The sequence below is a fragment of the Pithys albifrons genome, chromosome 9 (genome assembly GCF_047495875.1).
Source record: "Pithys albifrons albifrons isolate INPA30051 chromosome 9, PitAlb_v1, whole genome shotgun sequence".
Lineage (NCBI taxonomy): Eukaryota > Metazoa > Chordata > Aves > Passeriformes > Thamnophilidae > Pithys > Pithys albifrons.
The window spans coordinates 33,244,946-33,262,163 of NC_092466.1; the positions used below are offsets into that span (position 1 = coordinate 33,244,946).

Genomic DNA, 17,218 nt, shown 5'->3' on the forward strand with positions numbered 1-17,218 from the left:
TTGAATTGGTTTATGGACTTTGATAAGCACAAGTGTTTAATACAAAACTTAAGATCCAGAAGATCTGAAAGGTTCTGGGATCAATTGCTAAATTCTCCACAGTTCTAGCTCAGACTATGTCTCAGGGGTTATTTTTTCCATATTCATCTCATCTCAATGCAGCACTGACCATGATCTTGATCACCTGATGCTGTCTCTAAATTACTCACCTCATTGAATTGTGATGTGTTTTTTTCTGAGATAAAAAACCCAGGATGCTGCTCTGCCATTGCAGTCCTCAAATGGTCACGCTATGAAAGATCAGGTTTGGGTACAGTAAAAGTCTCTTCACTCTTGCTTAGCTTCCAGCTGTCATCACATGAATCTGAACATCTGTAATTAGAGGGAATTAATATGAGAACAGGTGCTAAAAGTTCAAAAGATAAATCAGTGATCACAACAGTTGTGTCTTCACTCTGATTCAGGTTTTCTCTTTTTTAAAATCTGGCTTCCCTGCAGGGACCTGGGGACCCCAAACTGGATAAAAAGACCCTCTCTTCACTGTCTGCATTATTTCACTTGGCAATAAAATTAAACAGGGTCAACTCTTAGAATTCCATGTAGAAACAACATAGAAGTGAATAGTTGCCACTCTGTGCACCACCAAAACTGATGACATGTTGGTCAGAAAACACATCTCTATTTTTCAGTAATAAATTATTGAATCTGTACCCAAGGAAATTGTGGTGTTTTCATTACCTTATGGGCCCAAATCTTCATACAAGAGAAACTAGCACTGTCCTCTGTGAAACCTGCATTGCTTTGTCAGAGCTGGTGTCTTGGGTTGAGCCAAAACTACCACAGCTGGTGACAGCCCCAGCTGGGTTAACCCAGCCCTTTATTGCACTTGGTGTGACTGACCCACTGTAGGACACCAGAGGGGATGGACGTGCAGGCTAACTCTTCCAGCATGCAGTTTTCCCTAGGAATACCTGGAATTCGATGCCAGGAGTGAGGCTGGGGAGGAGATGTACCTGGGTCAGAGCTCGGCAGGGAACACACACACACAGCTCAGAGAACTCACTCTTGGTTGATGTTCCACAGTAAAGCCAAGCCCGCAGACCCCGCTGCGAACGCAGCATCTCCTGCTGTCAGAGCTGCAGCCAAGCACCAGGAAACCTCCAGGGCTCCCCCAGCTGTGCCCCAGCCTGCCTCTGTACCTGTCCACATTGTGCCAACACCAGCCAATCAGGTAGGGCAAACCAGGAATTTCAAGGGCAAAAAGAAACTCTTAAAAATCCCAGCCTGCCTCGTTCACCTCCGATAGCTGCAGCCCAAAATGTTTTCCTCTCCCTTCCTCACTTGAAATCTTTTCCTTTCAATGAAACTTATTTTAAGCTAAATCATTTCACTACTATGCTTACTTTGTATGCTTGTTTGCCACACAAGATTTCAATACCCATATCAAAGTGTTTCTAATTAATGTTAGCATGCATTTCGAGTCCTCTGTGTTGCAATGTCAGCATATCCACAGCTGTGAGTTCTTACAACTGAAATGTTCATGAGAAACTCACTTTATACTGCTTTTTCAGAGTTTACAGCCCAGAATTAGGTGGTAACCAACAAGCAGATCTGAACAGGTGAACAATTTAATTTTGACTACAGTGAGAATAGAACTAAGCCTCTGTGACTCTTTACCATTTGAAGAGAAGTTGCTTAAATAAAAAATAATAGTTATCTCAAAAATCACCACTCCTAATCTTGTTAGCTTTTAAAACACCAACACATGTAATTTGGCTCTGTTTCCTGGGGTGCTGAATCAGTAACTCTGCTGTTCTGGGGCAACTCTTATTACACTAAAATGAAAAACTATGAAATAATCAATCTATAAAGTGAAGTTCTCCATGAGGAGAAGAATCCTATTCTGATTGCACAGAGTAGGACCAACAGCGTGATATCCCACCTCTCTAAGTGGTTTGGTTTAGGCAAAGCAGAAGAATTACAGTAGCAGTCACAGACATGACTGGACTTCACTTTTCCTTATTAACATCCATAAATATTTTGTAAGTAAGAATTTTAAAAACAAAACTATCACTGAGCAGCCAACAAAGACTTGTCTCAGTGAATGTTAAAATACACTGCAGTGAAGTTTTCCTGCCAGGATTAACTCGATTAGGCAATAAAGCAACAGCAGCATTTTTGCTGTTACCCCACCCAGGATGATCACCAGAAGTTGCCCTCAATAGAATTTCTCTTCATTCCAATAAATATTTCACTTTGGATTTCCCCACCAAAATCTCTTTTCTGTCATTCCAAAACCATGTTTCTGCTGTATAATGAAAAATAATGTCTGTACACTTAACCATCATCTTGTGATGTTTTGCTCCCTACAGACTCAAAGCCCCACTAACTATTTGCAAGGACTGGATGGAAGACCTATAATTGCTGCTCCTGTATTTACTAAGGTGACTTGTTCTATGACATAGTTGAAAATTAGAGGTCAATTAATGGTGGAAAGAGATAATTAAAAAATTTCTAGCTCTCAAATGTAGAAAAAAAAAAAAGGAATGATGCATTTCTGAAGCCATTCAAAGATTTAAGTGGCTTTATTAGACCTTCCTGAAATCAGCATTACTTCCAGACCAGTAGGACATTCACTGACTGTCTGTTCAATTTCCCTCCCAGATGTTACAGGACATTTCAGCTTCCGAGGGGCAGCTTGTTGTCTTTGAGTGTCGGGTGAAAGGAGCTCCTTCCCCAAAGGTTGAATGGTATAGAGAAGGAACACTGATAGAAGATTCTCCAGATTTCAGGATATTACAGAAAAGTATGTTTTTTGTGTCAAAATACTGGGTATAATAAATTATAGGCAAGTAAAAAAGTTGCTAACATAGCAACACTTTTCCTATGACAATGGCAAGAACCATATAAACTGAATTTATGGCAGTAAATCTGAGTTCCAGGAGCCAAAACTGGGAATGAGTTGGGCAGCACACCCACAGGTGCCCGAGATTCTACGGAATCATTTTGCCTTCTGCTTTGATCCCTTTGCCACTTCAATGTCCTCTTCTAATTCAGCCCTACTTCTGTTTGATTTTGGAGTTCCACCTTTAATGCAGAGTTCCACTACTGTAAATCCCTCATCTTCCACTTAGATAATGTTATCATAGTGCTCATGGGCAGGAGATTGCTTGTTTATCCACAAAAGTGACCTGATGTCAACACATCTGCAATTTTCTTGTAAGTCATTGGAATGCTGAAACCTGAGAAAATTCAACAGAAATTCCTTAAATACTACTCTAAAACAAACCTTAGTGAAACAATGATCCATCATAACTTGATTTCATGTGTGTCTTAGTTTCAGAAATTGCCTTCAAGACACGATAAAGTAGTACTAATATTGAAAAAAATACTTCTTGCAGAATTTATTTCCTATTCATAAATTCCCAAAAAAGTTCATTAGTGTTCAGTGACATGCCACTGAGCAGAAGGCTTGGCTGTCTCCACCACCCCTTAAATAGCAAATGGGATCAAAAGGAGTATTCCATTATATTGAGGAGGTTAAATTTTATATTTAGTCCTTTAAAAAATTGGCAAATGTAACTACATTGAATCTAATAATTCTGCTCTTCTTCCCCTCAGAACCACGATCTATGGCTGAACCAGGTGAGGATCATCCAAAGGCTTGTGATTTTTTCATTATTTAAATGTGGTGACTTTCCTTCACAAAACATGAATTATTGAAAGTCCATAATTTAATTAAAATTATTTTTCTTTTCCCCATATTCTACAGCTATTAGCATTTTACTGTAGACTGTTCCACAAATATATAATTTGAATTAGTTCTGTCTCTTTTGAAGAAAACGGTTCGGTTCTGCTTTGACCCAGTTCTAACTCAGGATCCAAGCGAGCTAAGGATTAATAAAATTAAAGTATGAGGGTCCCCTGTACGTCTGAGGTCCAAAAGTACACGAGATGATGTAGGACTGAGCTATTTTTATCCAGTTCCCCAGTTAGGGAACATTGCATCAGATGTTTAGCCATGTCAGCCATTCCCTGTGCTCCCCACCAGCGTAATGTGAGAGCTCCACATCAGGTGTTCCACCCCTGAGATCAGCAAATCCTGCAAGCGTGGCTGGACCTGCTGGTTCCAAGGGGCAGAGCAGAATGTGGGTTACTTTGCACGACTGGAGCAGAGGAGCCTCACAGATTTTGATTGCTTCTCCATGAGACAATCACTCTCCTCATTACGCTTTTCACTGTTTAAAATGAAAAGCTGCCCCTACTAAGATGGAAAATTATCAAAGGAGTATTAATTCTTACAGAACATAAACTTCTATAACTCTTTTTCTTGCCCTATTAAAAGTTTTTTACCCCAATAAAGGTCTTGAAAGACAGCCCCTCTCTCTGAGGTTTAGGAGTGAGGACATGGAGCTGCTGCTGTTCTGTTACTGTCCCCTGGCCTCACTGCTGAGTAATGTCAGGCAGTTTTGAGGGGATAATGCAGTTGTTGGCACAGCCTCATCACCTGCTGCTCATTCAGAAGGAATCTGGATTTCCATGCATGCAGTCCTGGGCAAATCCCAGCATGATCAACCAGACACTAGAATGCCTTAGACTAGTCCTGTTATCACAGCACTGTAATGAACTATTATTCTCCAATAGTTGAGAGCAAACAATCTCTTTACTGCTAGATTTGCCTCAGAGATGATGTGAAAGAATCAAGTTTAAGTGTGATATGGTTTTCTGCAGAAATACTCATTAAATACTAATCCTGTAGGGTTTGAGGAGAGTTTATTGTGAAGTGGTAGCAAAATAGTCCCTGACTAGGTGAAGAAATTTGAGCAGCCCACATTTCATACCCTTCAGATGTTCCTGTCCCTCCCCCTCGCAGCTACTCGGCCAAACAAAAGGTTTAAATCCCATCCCCAGAGGTATTTATGAGCTGGTGCTGCTGCCCAGGCTTGTCAGATAGTAGTCAGACAGGAATGTCATAACCCCACACTGGCTCTTCCAGGTGGAATATAACTTTTTGCTAGCACGTTTTTGATGTCCATTAGTATTCACAAAGAAGTGGGAAGGCAACTTTCTATAAGCACAGTCAGCACAATCCCCTCTGTCTGCAAATCTGCACTGGTACTTTTGGAAAATGCCAGCCTGTATGTATATATTTTGTATTTCCCTCCCTTACTATGTGACTCCATTTGAATGTTAATTATAATTACTATTTTAATCTGCAGAGATAAAAAAAAAATATATTTTAGTGAATTGAGAGTATAGAACAGACTGTATTTTTCCAAATTAAATTTTAAAGTTCTTCTGCCTTAAGTCTGTACTTCATGTACTTAGGAGAACTTTTTCTAATGCTTTTCACACACTGCTGACACCTGTTCTTCCCTTCCACTGGGCATGCTGGAGCACAGAGGATACACCAGTTGCTGCAGACAATGCTGGTAACAGCTGCTGCACACCAAGGCTGCCAAAACTGGTAGTACTGGTGAAAATAAAATCAAACTGAACAAGGTGAAAGCCCTTAAGGAAATCTCCTGAGGGGTAGTCAGGGTTTGGTGTGTGTTTGTTCACTACATGTTCACCTCAAGCACTAACACTGCCCTGATGCTTTGCAGAGGAAATTTGTACTCTCGTAATTGCTGAAGTATTTTCAGAAGATTCCGGCACTTTCACCTGCACTGCCAAGAACAAATACGGCACAGTATCCAGTATAGCACATCTGACTGTCAAAGGTAAGAGTTTGCTTTGGCCCTTTGCTCCCCAGCAGAGACTGATGTGATTTGTGCTCCAAGGCACCAAACAGTCAGGTGAATGAAGGGCAGAACAGCAGAGCGTGGGGTTCTGGTGGCTCCAACACAGCTCAGGGCATGGAAATGTTCTTATAACTAAGAAGCCTGAGAAAGTTTTTATTTCAAAGGCACTAATGGTATGTATGGGGGACATGGCTGAAAAGCACTGCTTGATTTTCCAGACAAAAACAGTGTCTCTTTTCCTTCCACCTTTACAATATTCCTCTTTTATGGGAATTTGTTGTTATATAAACAAGGTCAAACAACTCAGTCCAACAGGTGGAAGAACATCAGAGTGAGTTGCTTGAACTGTCACTTTTGTGACTTCATTTCCCTGTGATTTATGGCATATATGTATCCTCACAAATTTGCTGTTTACTCTTCCAGCACCTGAAGACAGTGGCAGTGCTGCCACCCTGACCAGGACGGGCTCAATCGAATTTGTTGCTGCTGAGCACCAACCTGCCCCACAGGCTCCTTCCCACCACGCAGGAAATCAGACACCCAAACCCAAACTGGAAGGTGTCCTTGTGAACCACAACGAGCCCAGATCGAGTTCCAAAATAGGGCTCCGCGTGCACTTCAAGCTGCCTGAAGACGATAAAGGAAGTGAATCATCATCAGAGGGTGGACCTGGTGCCACCAACCAAATCAGACCCAACCATTTCCCAGAGAAGATAAATGGACAGCCAGCAAAAATCCCCGAGCCAGCATCACCATCCAAGGAACCTCCCCCAGTACTGGCTAAGCCAAAGCTGTAAGTAAATGGAATTCTAAGTCTCAGGAGCATCACTGATATTGTTTAGTATTTACAGACCACTATTGCACTAGAGCAACAACTCAAAAAGACAGGCAGTATCACATGGCACTGGCCTAACTAACTGTACTTCTAGAAAACATTCTGCAGAGCTAGATTTTTTCCTCTGTATATCCCTATTAGGAAAAGTGTTTTTCAGTTCTAAAAGGAAAAAGTTTTCCCTTTGAAATGTTATTAATTCCACAATGTTTGCTGCTGCAGTCAAAAGATGAACAACCCTGGTTTTATGCAGGCAAAATAAAAGCAGGTTCTTCAAACATCTCAGTCAATTCTGGGCATGCAATTTGGCCAAAATCAGACATGTTTGGTCTTACACACAGTATGGACAGGATGGACTCAACTAGTGAGCAACTGTTGTCCCAAAGGCCATGACTTTGTGTTCCACAAATGTAATCTCCTCCTAAACCAGAAAAAACACTGGGCAGTGTTAGATGATGTGAAACCCCCTGAACTAAGAAACAGCTCACAGGGAAACTTGAAGAAGTAGTGCAGTTTTCCTAGAGGACAATTTATGGAATTCACATTGCAGTTTAAGTAATGTATTTTCAGCATTTTTCCCAGCCTCCCACATTCAGTTTAACAAAAAGCACACACAGAGGCCTTAGTTTTCTTTCTTGAATAGAACTAAAGGTTCAGGAAGGACTTTATAAAGTAATTAATTTGCACTCTTAAGCAGGGATGTAATTTCATAGCATAAACATTACAAGGAGAAGACAGAACTTACATACCATGAGGCAGAGGAAGAACTTGGAGCACTGTTTTTTTTCATTTGTGAGGCCCATATTCACAGCACTGTGTGCCTTCAGAGCTGCAGAGTGTTCAAGGGGGGAGCAGCAGCAGTATTTCAGTTCTGCAATGCTTATATAAAGCAGCATTTCCCTCACACACCCCTCAAAACCAACTCTGTAACAAAGGAGTGCCTTATTATGCAGATGTATATACAAGGGACACAAAATCAGGACCACACAACTTCTTTTTTCTACTTTCTGAAAGACTGAAATTGCTACCTTTATCTACTTTTAATGTGATCCCTATTTAGTACACTACAAAAACAGTAATTCTTTTAACTAAAAAGTTCTGTTGACTATGTAATTTGATTTGTCAGAACCAGTTGTTTTCACTTTTTATCAACAGTTATTTAACACTCAGCAGTTTAATACATGACCATTTTCCATATCCTCTATGTTCTGTCTGGTTTTGGAAGGGAAAAAATTAGCCTGGTTTTCATGTGCTATATTTCTACATATGTAAAAACTAAATAAGACATTTGACAAGGCAAAATAATTCTCCTTAATTGCAAATAAAAAGCCCTGAAGACATACCCAGTAGACAGCACCTCGAAAACAGCAACTGCATGAAATGACACACTCATGCCTGTCACTGAATGTCAACATCACCCAAACTACATTGGTAATATCTCTTGTGGTGGATTATTACAAAGATTTACCAGTCAAAATTCTAGTTTCAGAGCCTACTTCAACGGGAGGAAAATTAGCCGCAATCTGGCTTACAAATGTTCATTTAAAATATGACACACCAAATCCTACTCTTAGTTGCACAAGGTGCTCAGGTGACATGGAGCAAAACCTGACAATTCTATTCCTTAAAAATATCTTCAAGTAAGATTTATACTTATATTTCACATGTTAAAATGTAGAATTATCATTGGTCAAATAATTCTCAGACAAAAAGCTTTGTGCCTCTGGCAAAGAAAGAGAGAGGAAGGAGAAGTTTAATCTAGTAGCAAACTAATATCACAGAATCATAGAATGGATTGGGTTGGAAAAGACCTCCGAGATCATCAAGTCCAACCCTTGGTCCAACTCCAGTCCCTTTACCAGATCATGGCACTCAGTGCCACGGCCAAGCTCAGTTGAAAAACCTTCAGGGATGGGGAATCCACCCCCTCTCTGGGCAGCCCATTCCAATGCCTGAGCACTCTCTCTGCAAAGAATTTTTTTCTGCTCTCCAACTTCAATTTCCCCTGGCAGAGCTTGAGCCCATCGTGCCCCCTTGTCCTATTGCTGAGTGCCTGGGAGAAGAGACCAACCCCCACCTGGCCAGAACTTCCCTTCAGGTAGTTCTAGACAGTGCTGAGGTCACCTCTGAGCCTCCTCTTCTCCAGGCTAAACACTCCCAGCTCCCTCAGCCTCTCCCCACAGCACTTGTGGTCTTTCTATAATCACAGAGAATGTATGTGGTGTAGGAGTTTCCTCTGTCTCTTACTCTGTCACAGTTCATTTCCCCCTCACAATTCACATATGGAAATGCAGGCAACTGGCATATTCAGGGCTCATAACTAATTTTGTTCATCTTTATTTTGTGTGCAGCGATCAGAGCCAGTTGAAACAGCTCCACAACCAGGTCTTGCTTGAACAGCAGCAGGTGCACCAGGCATCTCTCAGAGAGCTGACATTCAACACAGTTTCACTGAATTCTGCTACTTCACTGCACCAACAGTCCACCTCGATTCTGTACAAGCAAAGCTCCTCCTCTGCCTCACCAGCCTTTGGCTACAGCCGCCCCAAGCAGTTCGTGTCACCCCAGAGCTCCTCTGCCAGCTCCTCACTCACAGCCCTCAGCAGCGGCCCCCCAGCCACCCAGAGAGCCAACCACATGGACAACTTCACAGGAAACCCACCACCTGCCCAGCCAAGGCCTTCGGGAGGGTTTACAAGCAAAGGCGAACAGTCTCTGCCCAGCCCCAAAGAGCCCGCGGTGCCTCCATTGGCGCTTCCCACATCCAGCGTCAAACACTTCCCGACACAGACTGTGGCCCCCCCTCCTGTGTCCCCACCCGCACGGATCCAGAACCCTGTGGCTTTCCTCAGTGCCGTCCTTCCCTCGCTTCCTGCCGCACCATCCACCAACGCCATGGGGCTGCCCCGCAGCACACCAGCCATGTGAGTAGCACAAGCCACGAGCACAGAGCAGGGGTGAGGAACACCCAAAGGAAACCAGGATGTGTTTCTGTTCAAGGGTTCAACAGGGCACTCACTGCAGTGCAAGTCATTCACAAAGGAGAAAAGGGAGTTACATATTCTGGTCAGTTAAACTAACCTTTGCATTCAGTTAAGAAAGGAAAGGAGAGTACCTTCTGTAATAAGATACACCAAGGGCAAGATAAAGTCAAGACAGAAATGTGAGTGTATAAACAGATAAATACAAGATTGTGGGAGCTCAGTTGGTTAAAACCTGGTTGTAATAATGCCAAGGTCATGGGTTCAATCCTCTGTATGGACCACTGACTTAAGAGCTGGACTCGCTGATCCCTGTGGGTCCCTTCCAACTCAGAATAGTCTGTGATTCATAAGACTGTACTAGTGGGAGAAAGACTTCATAAGCTTGCAGGATAAGACACTCCGAGACCATTTGCCTACATAAGGCATAAAAACATTCTTGCCTATTGCAAGGAACAAGTAAAGTTTTTAAAGGTACCTCATAACACAAGTTATTCTTTTAGTCCAGATAAATCTAAGAAATAAGCTATATAAATGTATTTTTCTGGTTGCAGTACTTTCTATATTTCAAGTCCCCCAGAAAATCTTGGGGGAGTTAATGGTTTTAAACTACCCTACACACAAATACTTTAATTGACAGCCAGCATGATTTCTATGGCAAAATAGTTTCCATCATACAAGCAAATAAGGATCATGATGTACAGGCAAGGTTGTGGCCTGAAGAGTTTCTTCTTGAAAGCTGAAGTGAACATCCCTTTTACAGACTATGTGAACCCTGTGTTAGCATGGCCAGCCCCACTAGATTGGTACAACTGTTTATCCACAGAACTCCAAATTCTGCACAAAGAAATGAATATTTCCCCATTTATCGGTGGTACAGTTCAAGATAGAGACAGCCATCAGTAAGTCACAATCTCCTGACTATCTCACTGACACTACATCAACCAATCTGTTATTATAATAGAAGAACGTGTCGCTGTGTCTATATCACGCACTCCTCTGTGTCTATACCACTCACCCCTCTGTGTGCCAAGAAATGCTGCCCTTGGAGCATTACTGCACTCCTGCCCCAGAGCTGCCAGCACAGACACGTAACTACCACCCCTGTGCCATGTGTGTGGAGCCTCCTGGCCTTGGCACCCTGCTCAGGCACATACCACGGGATTCCAAGGTTCACAGCGAAGGGTTTAGCTACAGCCAGCTCAGCCCTCCAGCCTGGTTTCACAGTGCTGTAAGAGCAGCCACAAATCAACAGCAGCTGGCATGAGTCCCCTCCCTGCCCTGCAGAGCTGCTGCACCAGTGCCCAGTGCTGTTCTCTGTGCATTAAAGGCATTTAATGCAGTAAGTCATTACGATGTACCTGAGAGCCAGAGCAGCTGAATATTGTTTTCTCCAGTTCAGCCTTCCTGGGTCCCAGCCCAGAACTGAATTCCTGAGCACAACGAGAGCTCAGCTTGCTGAGACTCACATCTTGCCCTCTGCACAGGAGAGAATCTAAGTGAGGACAGAAAAGGTCAGGAAGGAACCTGAGCAGGATCTGAGATAACCTGTGAACACCTACTGAAGCGTCAGCTTCCTTTTTTGGCTTTATAATTATAGCAATTCTGGTGAAGGATGGGAGCTCACTCTGTCTGCAGAACAACAAAAGGAATAGAATCACAGAATCATAGAATGGATTGGGTTGGAAAAGACCTCCGAGATCATCAAGTCCAACCCTTGATCCAACTCCAGTCCCTTTACCAGATCATGGCACTCAGTGCCACAGCCAACCTCAGGTTAAAAACCTCCAGGGATGGGGAATCCACCCCTTCTCTGGGCAGCCCATTCCAATGCCTGAGCACTCTCTCTGGAAAGAATTGTTTTCTGCTCTCCAATTTCAATTTCCCCTGGCAGAGCTTGAACCCATCGTGCCCCCTTGTCCTATTGCTGAGTGCCTGGGAGAAGAGACCAACCCCACTTGGCCAGAACTTGCCTTCAGGTAGTTCTAGACAGTGATGAGGAAGGTGCCTTGCAGAGCAGAGCAATCATCAGTTATGCCCCTGTTATTAAGATCACAACTCCCAGCAAACCACCAGAACGTTGCACACTCTCTAGTAGTGTCCTGCTGCTCTGCTTCAGCTCTGCACTCTCAGCCTCCTGACAGTCTTAGTTAAGAATTTAACTCTTTTCAAACCTGACTAAAATTTAACAGGCTACATCTATAAAATAAAAATTGAAAATAACTGTTGATGTCAGGTATCATAAAAGGGGGAGAGAAATGAAAGAAGTTCACAGAAAGAGTAAATGATCAATGAATATATGAAATAAAGATCAATGAGAAACTTTTAAATTATTGCCTGATACAGTCAATATGTTCACATTGTACACCTAAGGTAACACTTACACACATTTCTTTAGCATTTACTGTGCCATAATTAAAGCAGGATAAATATAAATGGAATGGAGATGCTTATTATACTATTACAATGCTTATTCTCTACCAGATGTGTGTTTTTAATTCCTACTGGCACAGGAATGAGATGGACCATTAAGATAGTACCAAAAAAAAAATCAAGTCCTGTATTGTGCTTTAGCTTCTGTGTAAACAACTGAAGTGTATCATAGGATGTCACACAGGTGACAAAATAGGTATGTGCTGGTTGCTGCATGTTAGTATCAGAATTTTCTTTTAATAGCCCAACCCAGGGATTAACAAAGAAAAACCTGAAGCCTCTGCCGTTAGCAACAGGTGATGCTATTCGGGAAAACAAAGCTGCTCTTGTAAAGGACCTGGAAAGAAAACTGCATTTCAGAGAGGATGCTACTCAGCAAAGTAGTCAGCAGGTAAGAAAATCGAGTGTTATTAAATAGAGTTCCCCCATGAACAAGACATGTATTATGGCTTGTGGAACAGAAGGTGCTGTGTGGCTGAGCTGCTACGCTCTCTTGTGGGGTGAGTGTTTGTGTTGAGCAGTGGTTTGGAGTAGCAAACTGGAGCTCTAAATAGGAAGCAGGAGGGGATGCAGCTGTACAAGATTTACTTTGTGACTCACCAGCATTTTTCATTTCTGATAATCTCAGAGGCTGGTAGGAATGCAACACTTCTTTATTTTCATGGAAGCTTCTGGACATGGCTTTCCTTTTTTTGCTTTACAAGTTGCTCAACTCATTGCACATATACACTTTATTTTAAAACAAAGTAATCCAAGTGTTTAGAAAAAGGTTTTTGGTTTTCTTTTGGTTGAATTAATGTGGGGTTTAAATTTTTGGTGTTATTTTTCCAAATCTCTAATCTAATATGAATTGATGGGGACTTCTTGGGGACTCTTATTAGAGTTCAGCAAAATAACAAATTTCACCAAGTTCAAGGGACTAAATATCAGTTCATTCTTATCTGGAATCAATAAATTCACTGGATGTGGACACTGTCTATGAAATTAAAGAAGAAATATGTAATGAAATAGCATTTTGAGGTTGAAATCACTGTAAATCTGGTTGTCAAAGTTATCTGCAACAGCAGAAATTATTTTATACCCTTATTTGCTATACTGTATGAGAGCAAACCTCAAACACTGGAAACCCTCAAAGCTGGCACTTTTCTAATTGTTACAATAATTAAAATGCCAGTGAACTAAGGACAGTTCTGGAATTACATGGTAAAAGTTCCCTCCCTTCCCTCTCAGTTCCCACCTTCTGATTTTACTCTTTCACATGCAGGAAAAGCATGACTAGACTTCACTAACTCCAGCAAGTTCACATCTGAGTTTTCTCCTCAGTGAAAGCAGTGATTATTTAAATAGATGAGAGGATGAACAGTATTTTCCAAAGTTTCTATTGCTTTACACTATACAGAACAACCAACATCATGATAATAACAAGTTTAGGCCTGAATTCACACCCACCCATAGATTTTTATCTTGTTTTTTCCATCCTGTAGTTAACATGGAATTAAAAAGGAGACACTGTTATTCTATATATAGCACAATAAATTGATTATTAGAATGGTAGGGAGGGGCTTACTCCTTTCTCATAAATACAAATGCAAGTCTCTGTGTGAGACAGATCACTGCATAATGGGTACAGCATCCAGTAAGAATCTCAAATATTGGTTTCCTTGTATTTCCTACATACTATTTTAAAAACTCCTTCTCATAAAATGCATCCTATGGTATATTTTTATTTAGAGAAGTGTAACTGGGATGCCACATTTCAATATCAGGGTTTGGTCTCATTTAGAATATCTGCAGAGCATCCAGATTGGAGCTGGCAGATGACAAGCCTATGCCTTTATGTGCTGGTACTGCCTTATATTACTCTATAAAGTGCAGTAATGAACAGGAGAGATTTACATCCTGGAGCCCTATTTGTTACCTAAAATTGACTTCACTATGGAAAGTGTTTTGCTCACAAGTCAAGATTTTCCTAAGTGTCAGCATTATGCACTCAGCATGATACCTGATAATGCAGATGCACTCCTTCTGTTCCATCACCAACAATAAAGAAATCCGGGATCAGAACATAGTTGGTGACTCTGCTGATGTTGCATGGGACAGAACAGATTAGTCTCTGGACTTCTACAGCTATGATGATAACCATGAGGTACTGACAGAAATACAAATATGTCTTGGCTAAAATTCTAGCTGCAACTTCAGTCAAATACAAGCAGTAACAAGCTGTCATTTTTACCAGGAAAAAAAAAGCCCTACCTGCCATTTGTGCAGAATGTGAAATTCCATCACTATAGGGAGTGCTGAAAAAAAGTGGTTCAGTTACACACAAACATCTTCAGTCAGATTTGCTCAGTTCTCTCAAACAGAAGATACACTGAATGAGAATTGGCTTTATGCAACCACAGGAACAGGTTAGGCCCAATCCCAGGATACAGGAGACTTTACTCAGTTCCTTCCTTGCCCTGAAGACAATCCAATTCATAACTCTGAACTCCATAAGGACAGGCTTAACTCCTGGCCAGCAGGTACGTGTAGTGGTGGGGCTGTCCTGGGTTGCACAAATAATTAAGCATTCTTTACTAGCAGGACAAAAATCTGGAAATCCCACCTTTCAGAACAGCTTCTGTTAGGAGACCTGAGCTTTTCTATCATCTCTGCAGTTCAAAGAGTAAAACTTCAGGCTTTCAGGCACCAGGGAACAGGCTCTTAATTAGCAGGACATTTCATTCCTATGCTAACATCAGATTATTTTGATTCTGCAGCTTTTGCTGATAATGTGCATGTTCACTAAGAACTGGATCTTGCTAAAGACAGATTTTAACTTCAGAGGTCCAGGATTTTAGAACCTGCATTCAAACACAAAGGTGCTTTGAATGTTGTGGGAATTACTGCACTCTATGCAATTCCCCTTTTTGCCAAAAGTGTTCCCAGGTAGCAGAACAGCCCAGTAGTCAAATTACTTGACTCAAGATGTAGGAGACCATGATCCAACTCTGCTCTGTCACAGGCTTTCTGTATCACCTTAACAGGTCCCTCAGCATCTTTAGGCCCCGAGTTCTCACATGTAAAATGCAGGTAATAGCCCTGCCTGAAGGGTGCCTTGATGGCAGCTGCTCAGAAATGATGCTGAAGGGACCAAACAGATCCCTTACAGACTCAAAATGATGTGAATTTGTACCTTCAGCAAGACTTGCATTGAGAGAAGGTTTTGTTTGCTGTGCTGGTCAAATTACAGCCACCCACCAGCACCCCCCAACAATAGTGCCAAGGCACAGCAAGGGCAAGCACCTCCCCAGAAGGGAAGCTGCCTTTCACTGCTCCATCTGCCCCAAATTTCCACTAGAAAAATGGTACAAGCTGCATTAGATGCACATTCACCAGCACATTTCCTGACTTTGCTTTGGCCAGTTTTAAGTCTTTTACCCTCTGACAATATTAATGCAACCACCACTGCCCTCTCCCCTTTGCACATTGTGCACACTAAACATTCATTACATGTGAGGGAAAGAGCCAGGTTTCAAAATTATAATATATGTGCATTATACACATTATACACTGTACAGCACATTACACCACTGGAGAGGAGCTTGAATTTACAGTCTTCTAGCTGGTACATAGCACAATTTTAAATATCTGGCTACTATATAAGTGTGTGAATAACTGCCTGTGGAAGTTTCAAGCTCTCGGAATGCTGCCAACAAAGTAGCTGCAATCCTACATTTTTGACTCAAACCCAGGGCTTGAACCTCTGTGCTCTTTCCCTCAGTGTCCTCAGTAAGCTGAACTGCAGCCCAGTTTTAAGACTGTGCCCAGGGATCACACTAACTTGTTCTCCATGTGGTGCTTTACAAAACACTTGTCTGAACCACAAACACTTTGCCCTACACCACTTTGGTAATCACACTCAGAAATAGATTCATGACTTCTGGGATAAAAACAATGTTTCAGAAAGCCATACAAATTCTGTTCTTGCTAATCCTAAAAGAAAACCTACCAAACAAGCTAAAACCTCAAAGATTATATTCTCTATACAACAATGTATTTTCACTTCTTTCAGAGATTTCTGTTCTTTGTAAGAAGTTTGGGATAACACCTTCATGTATGTTGGTGTTCAAATTTTCCCAGCAAAGGTAACTTAGTCTGTTTGGTTTGTCTGTAAGTTTACACAAGTTTATGCACACAGGACAATACATTTGGAAAGACAAAGACTGAGGTATGAGCACAACACACAGGCAACACTCTGGGGCTGTGGGAGCCCCAACTTTGAAATTGTCTAATTTAAAATGTATTTTTGAATATAACTCCTGAAAATGACAGGTCCAAACTTGTGCAGTCCTGGACAGTGACACCTGGGGCTTCCATGGGCAGGGAAGCAGCCTGGATGCAGTAAGGAGAGCTCAGTGCCGGAAGGGCAGCAACATGCATTTGTTTCACAATCTGCCACTTTTATACCTCTTTCTGTGTCTGCACGTGCATCCAGAGTCACAGGCAAAGAAAACCTGTCCATGAAAGGGCCTCCATGAAAGGTTTTCCTTCCTCTATGGTATTTCCTTCTGTGAGCAGACATGTGAAAAGGAAAGAGTGCCCCTATTTCTTAAACAGTTTGTAGCAAGTTAATATCCTCAACACATCAGCCAGGAAAAAAAATACACTGTTCACAGAAAACCTTTTAAGATCTAAAGCAGATACAAGGTTAATTGAGTTAAGTACAATTTGGGAGTGATTGCTCTGAGTTTAATTTATGTGAGTTGGTTAGACTGCTAAAGACAAATCTGCACTTTTGGAGAAGAGGAAGTAAAAGGTGTTAATTGTCTTTAAGCACTATTTGGTTCCATTTGGAGGCCATCATGGCTACAGCAACCCTATGCTTTTGATTTCTTATTACATACCATGCCTTCTTTTGGACAGCAGTGATTCTGGGGGAAAAAAACATCTGTATGAAAAACTGCTGACTCAACTGTTTATAAGCAGTTCTGGACTCTGCTTGCAGTATTTCAGTGCCTTTCACCTCTGCTCTGCAGCCAACACCTTACTCACTAACAGGATGCCTTCAAAGTGGAATGGCAATGCCTTTCTAGCCCCACTGCTTCCCTCTGCCACAGAGCACCACAGGACAAAAACTCACTTAGGGACCAAGTAATGATGTCCCAATCTTCAGCTATGCAGCTGAGGATGCACTAAAAGCACAATAATGCCTTTTGAATCTGAAACATTATCCTTGTCATGAGTAA

At 41.8% G+C, this 17,218-nt stretch overlaps 2 protein-coding genes across 3 annotated transcripts in view; one reads left to right on the forward strand and one right to left on the reverse strand.

Moving 5' to 3' along the window:
- LOC139675552 (phenazine biosynthesis-like domain-containing protein) overlaps positions 1-17,218 on the reverse strand; it is a 91,294-nt gene that overhangs the window by 29,152 nt on the left and 44,924 nt on the right. The window contains exon 11 of the transcript XR_011698501.1: positions 210-372. The gene's annotated coding sequence lies outside the window, so the exon portion shown is untranslated. The remainder of the gene's footprint in view (positions 1-209; positions 373-17,218) is intronic.
- MYPN (myopalladin) overlaps positions 1-17,218 on the forward strand; it is a 40,209-nt gene that overhangs the window by 12,401 nt on the left and 10,590 nt on the right. The window contains exons 4-11 of one of the 2 annotated variants that reach the window (XM_071563363.1): positions 1,084-1,231; positions 2,373-2,444; positions 2,665-2,806; positions 3,622-3,645; positions 5,607-5,723; positions 6,168-6,537; positions 8,928-9,500; positions 12,234-12,381. In XM_071563363.1, coding sequence (XP_071419464.1) covers positions 1,084-1,231; positions 2,373-2,444; positions 2,665-2,806; positions 3,622-3,645; positions 5,607-5,723; positions 6,168-6,537; positions 8,928-9,500; positions 12,234-12,381 — 1,594 coding nt within the window. The remainder of the gene's footprint in view (positions 1-1,083; positions 1,232-2,372; positions 2,445-2,664; positions 2,807-3,621; positions 3,646-5,606; positions 5,724-6,167; positions 6,538-8,927; positions 9,501-12,233; positions 12,382-17,218) is intronic. The other variant, XM_071563364.1, reaches the window with a different exon arrangement.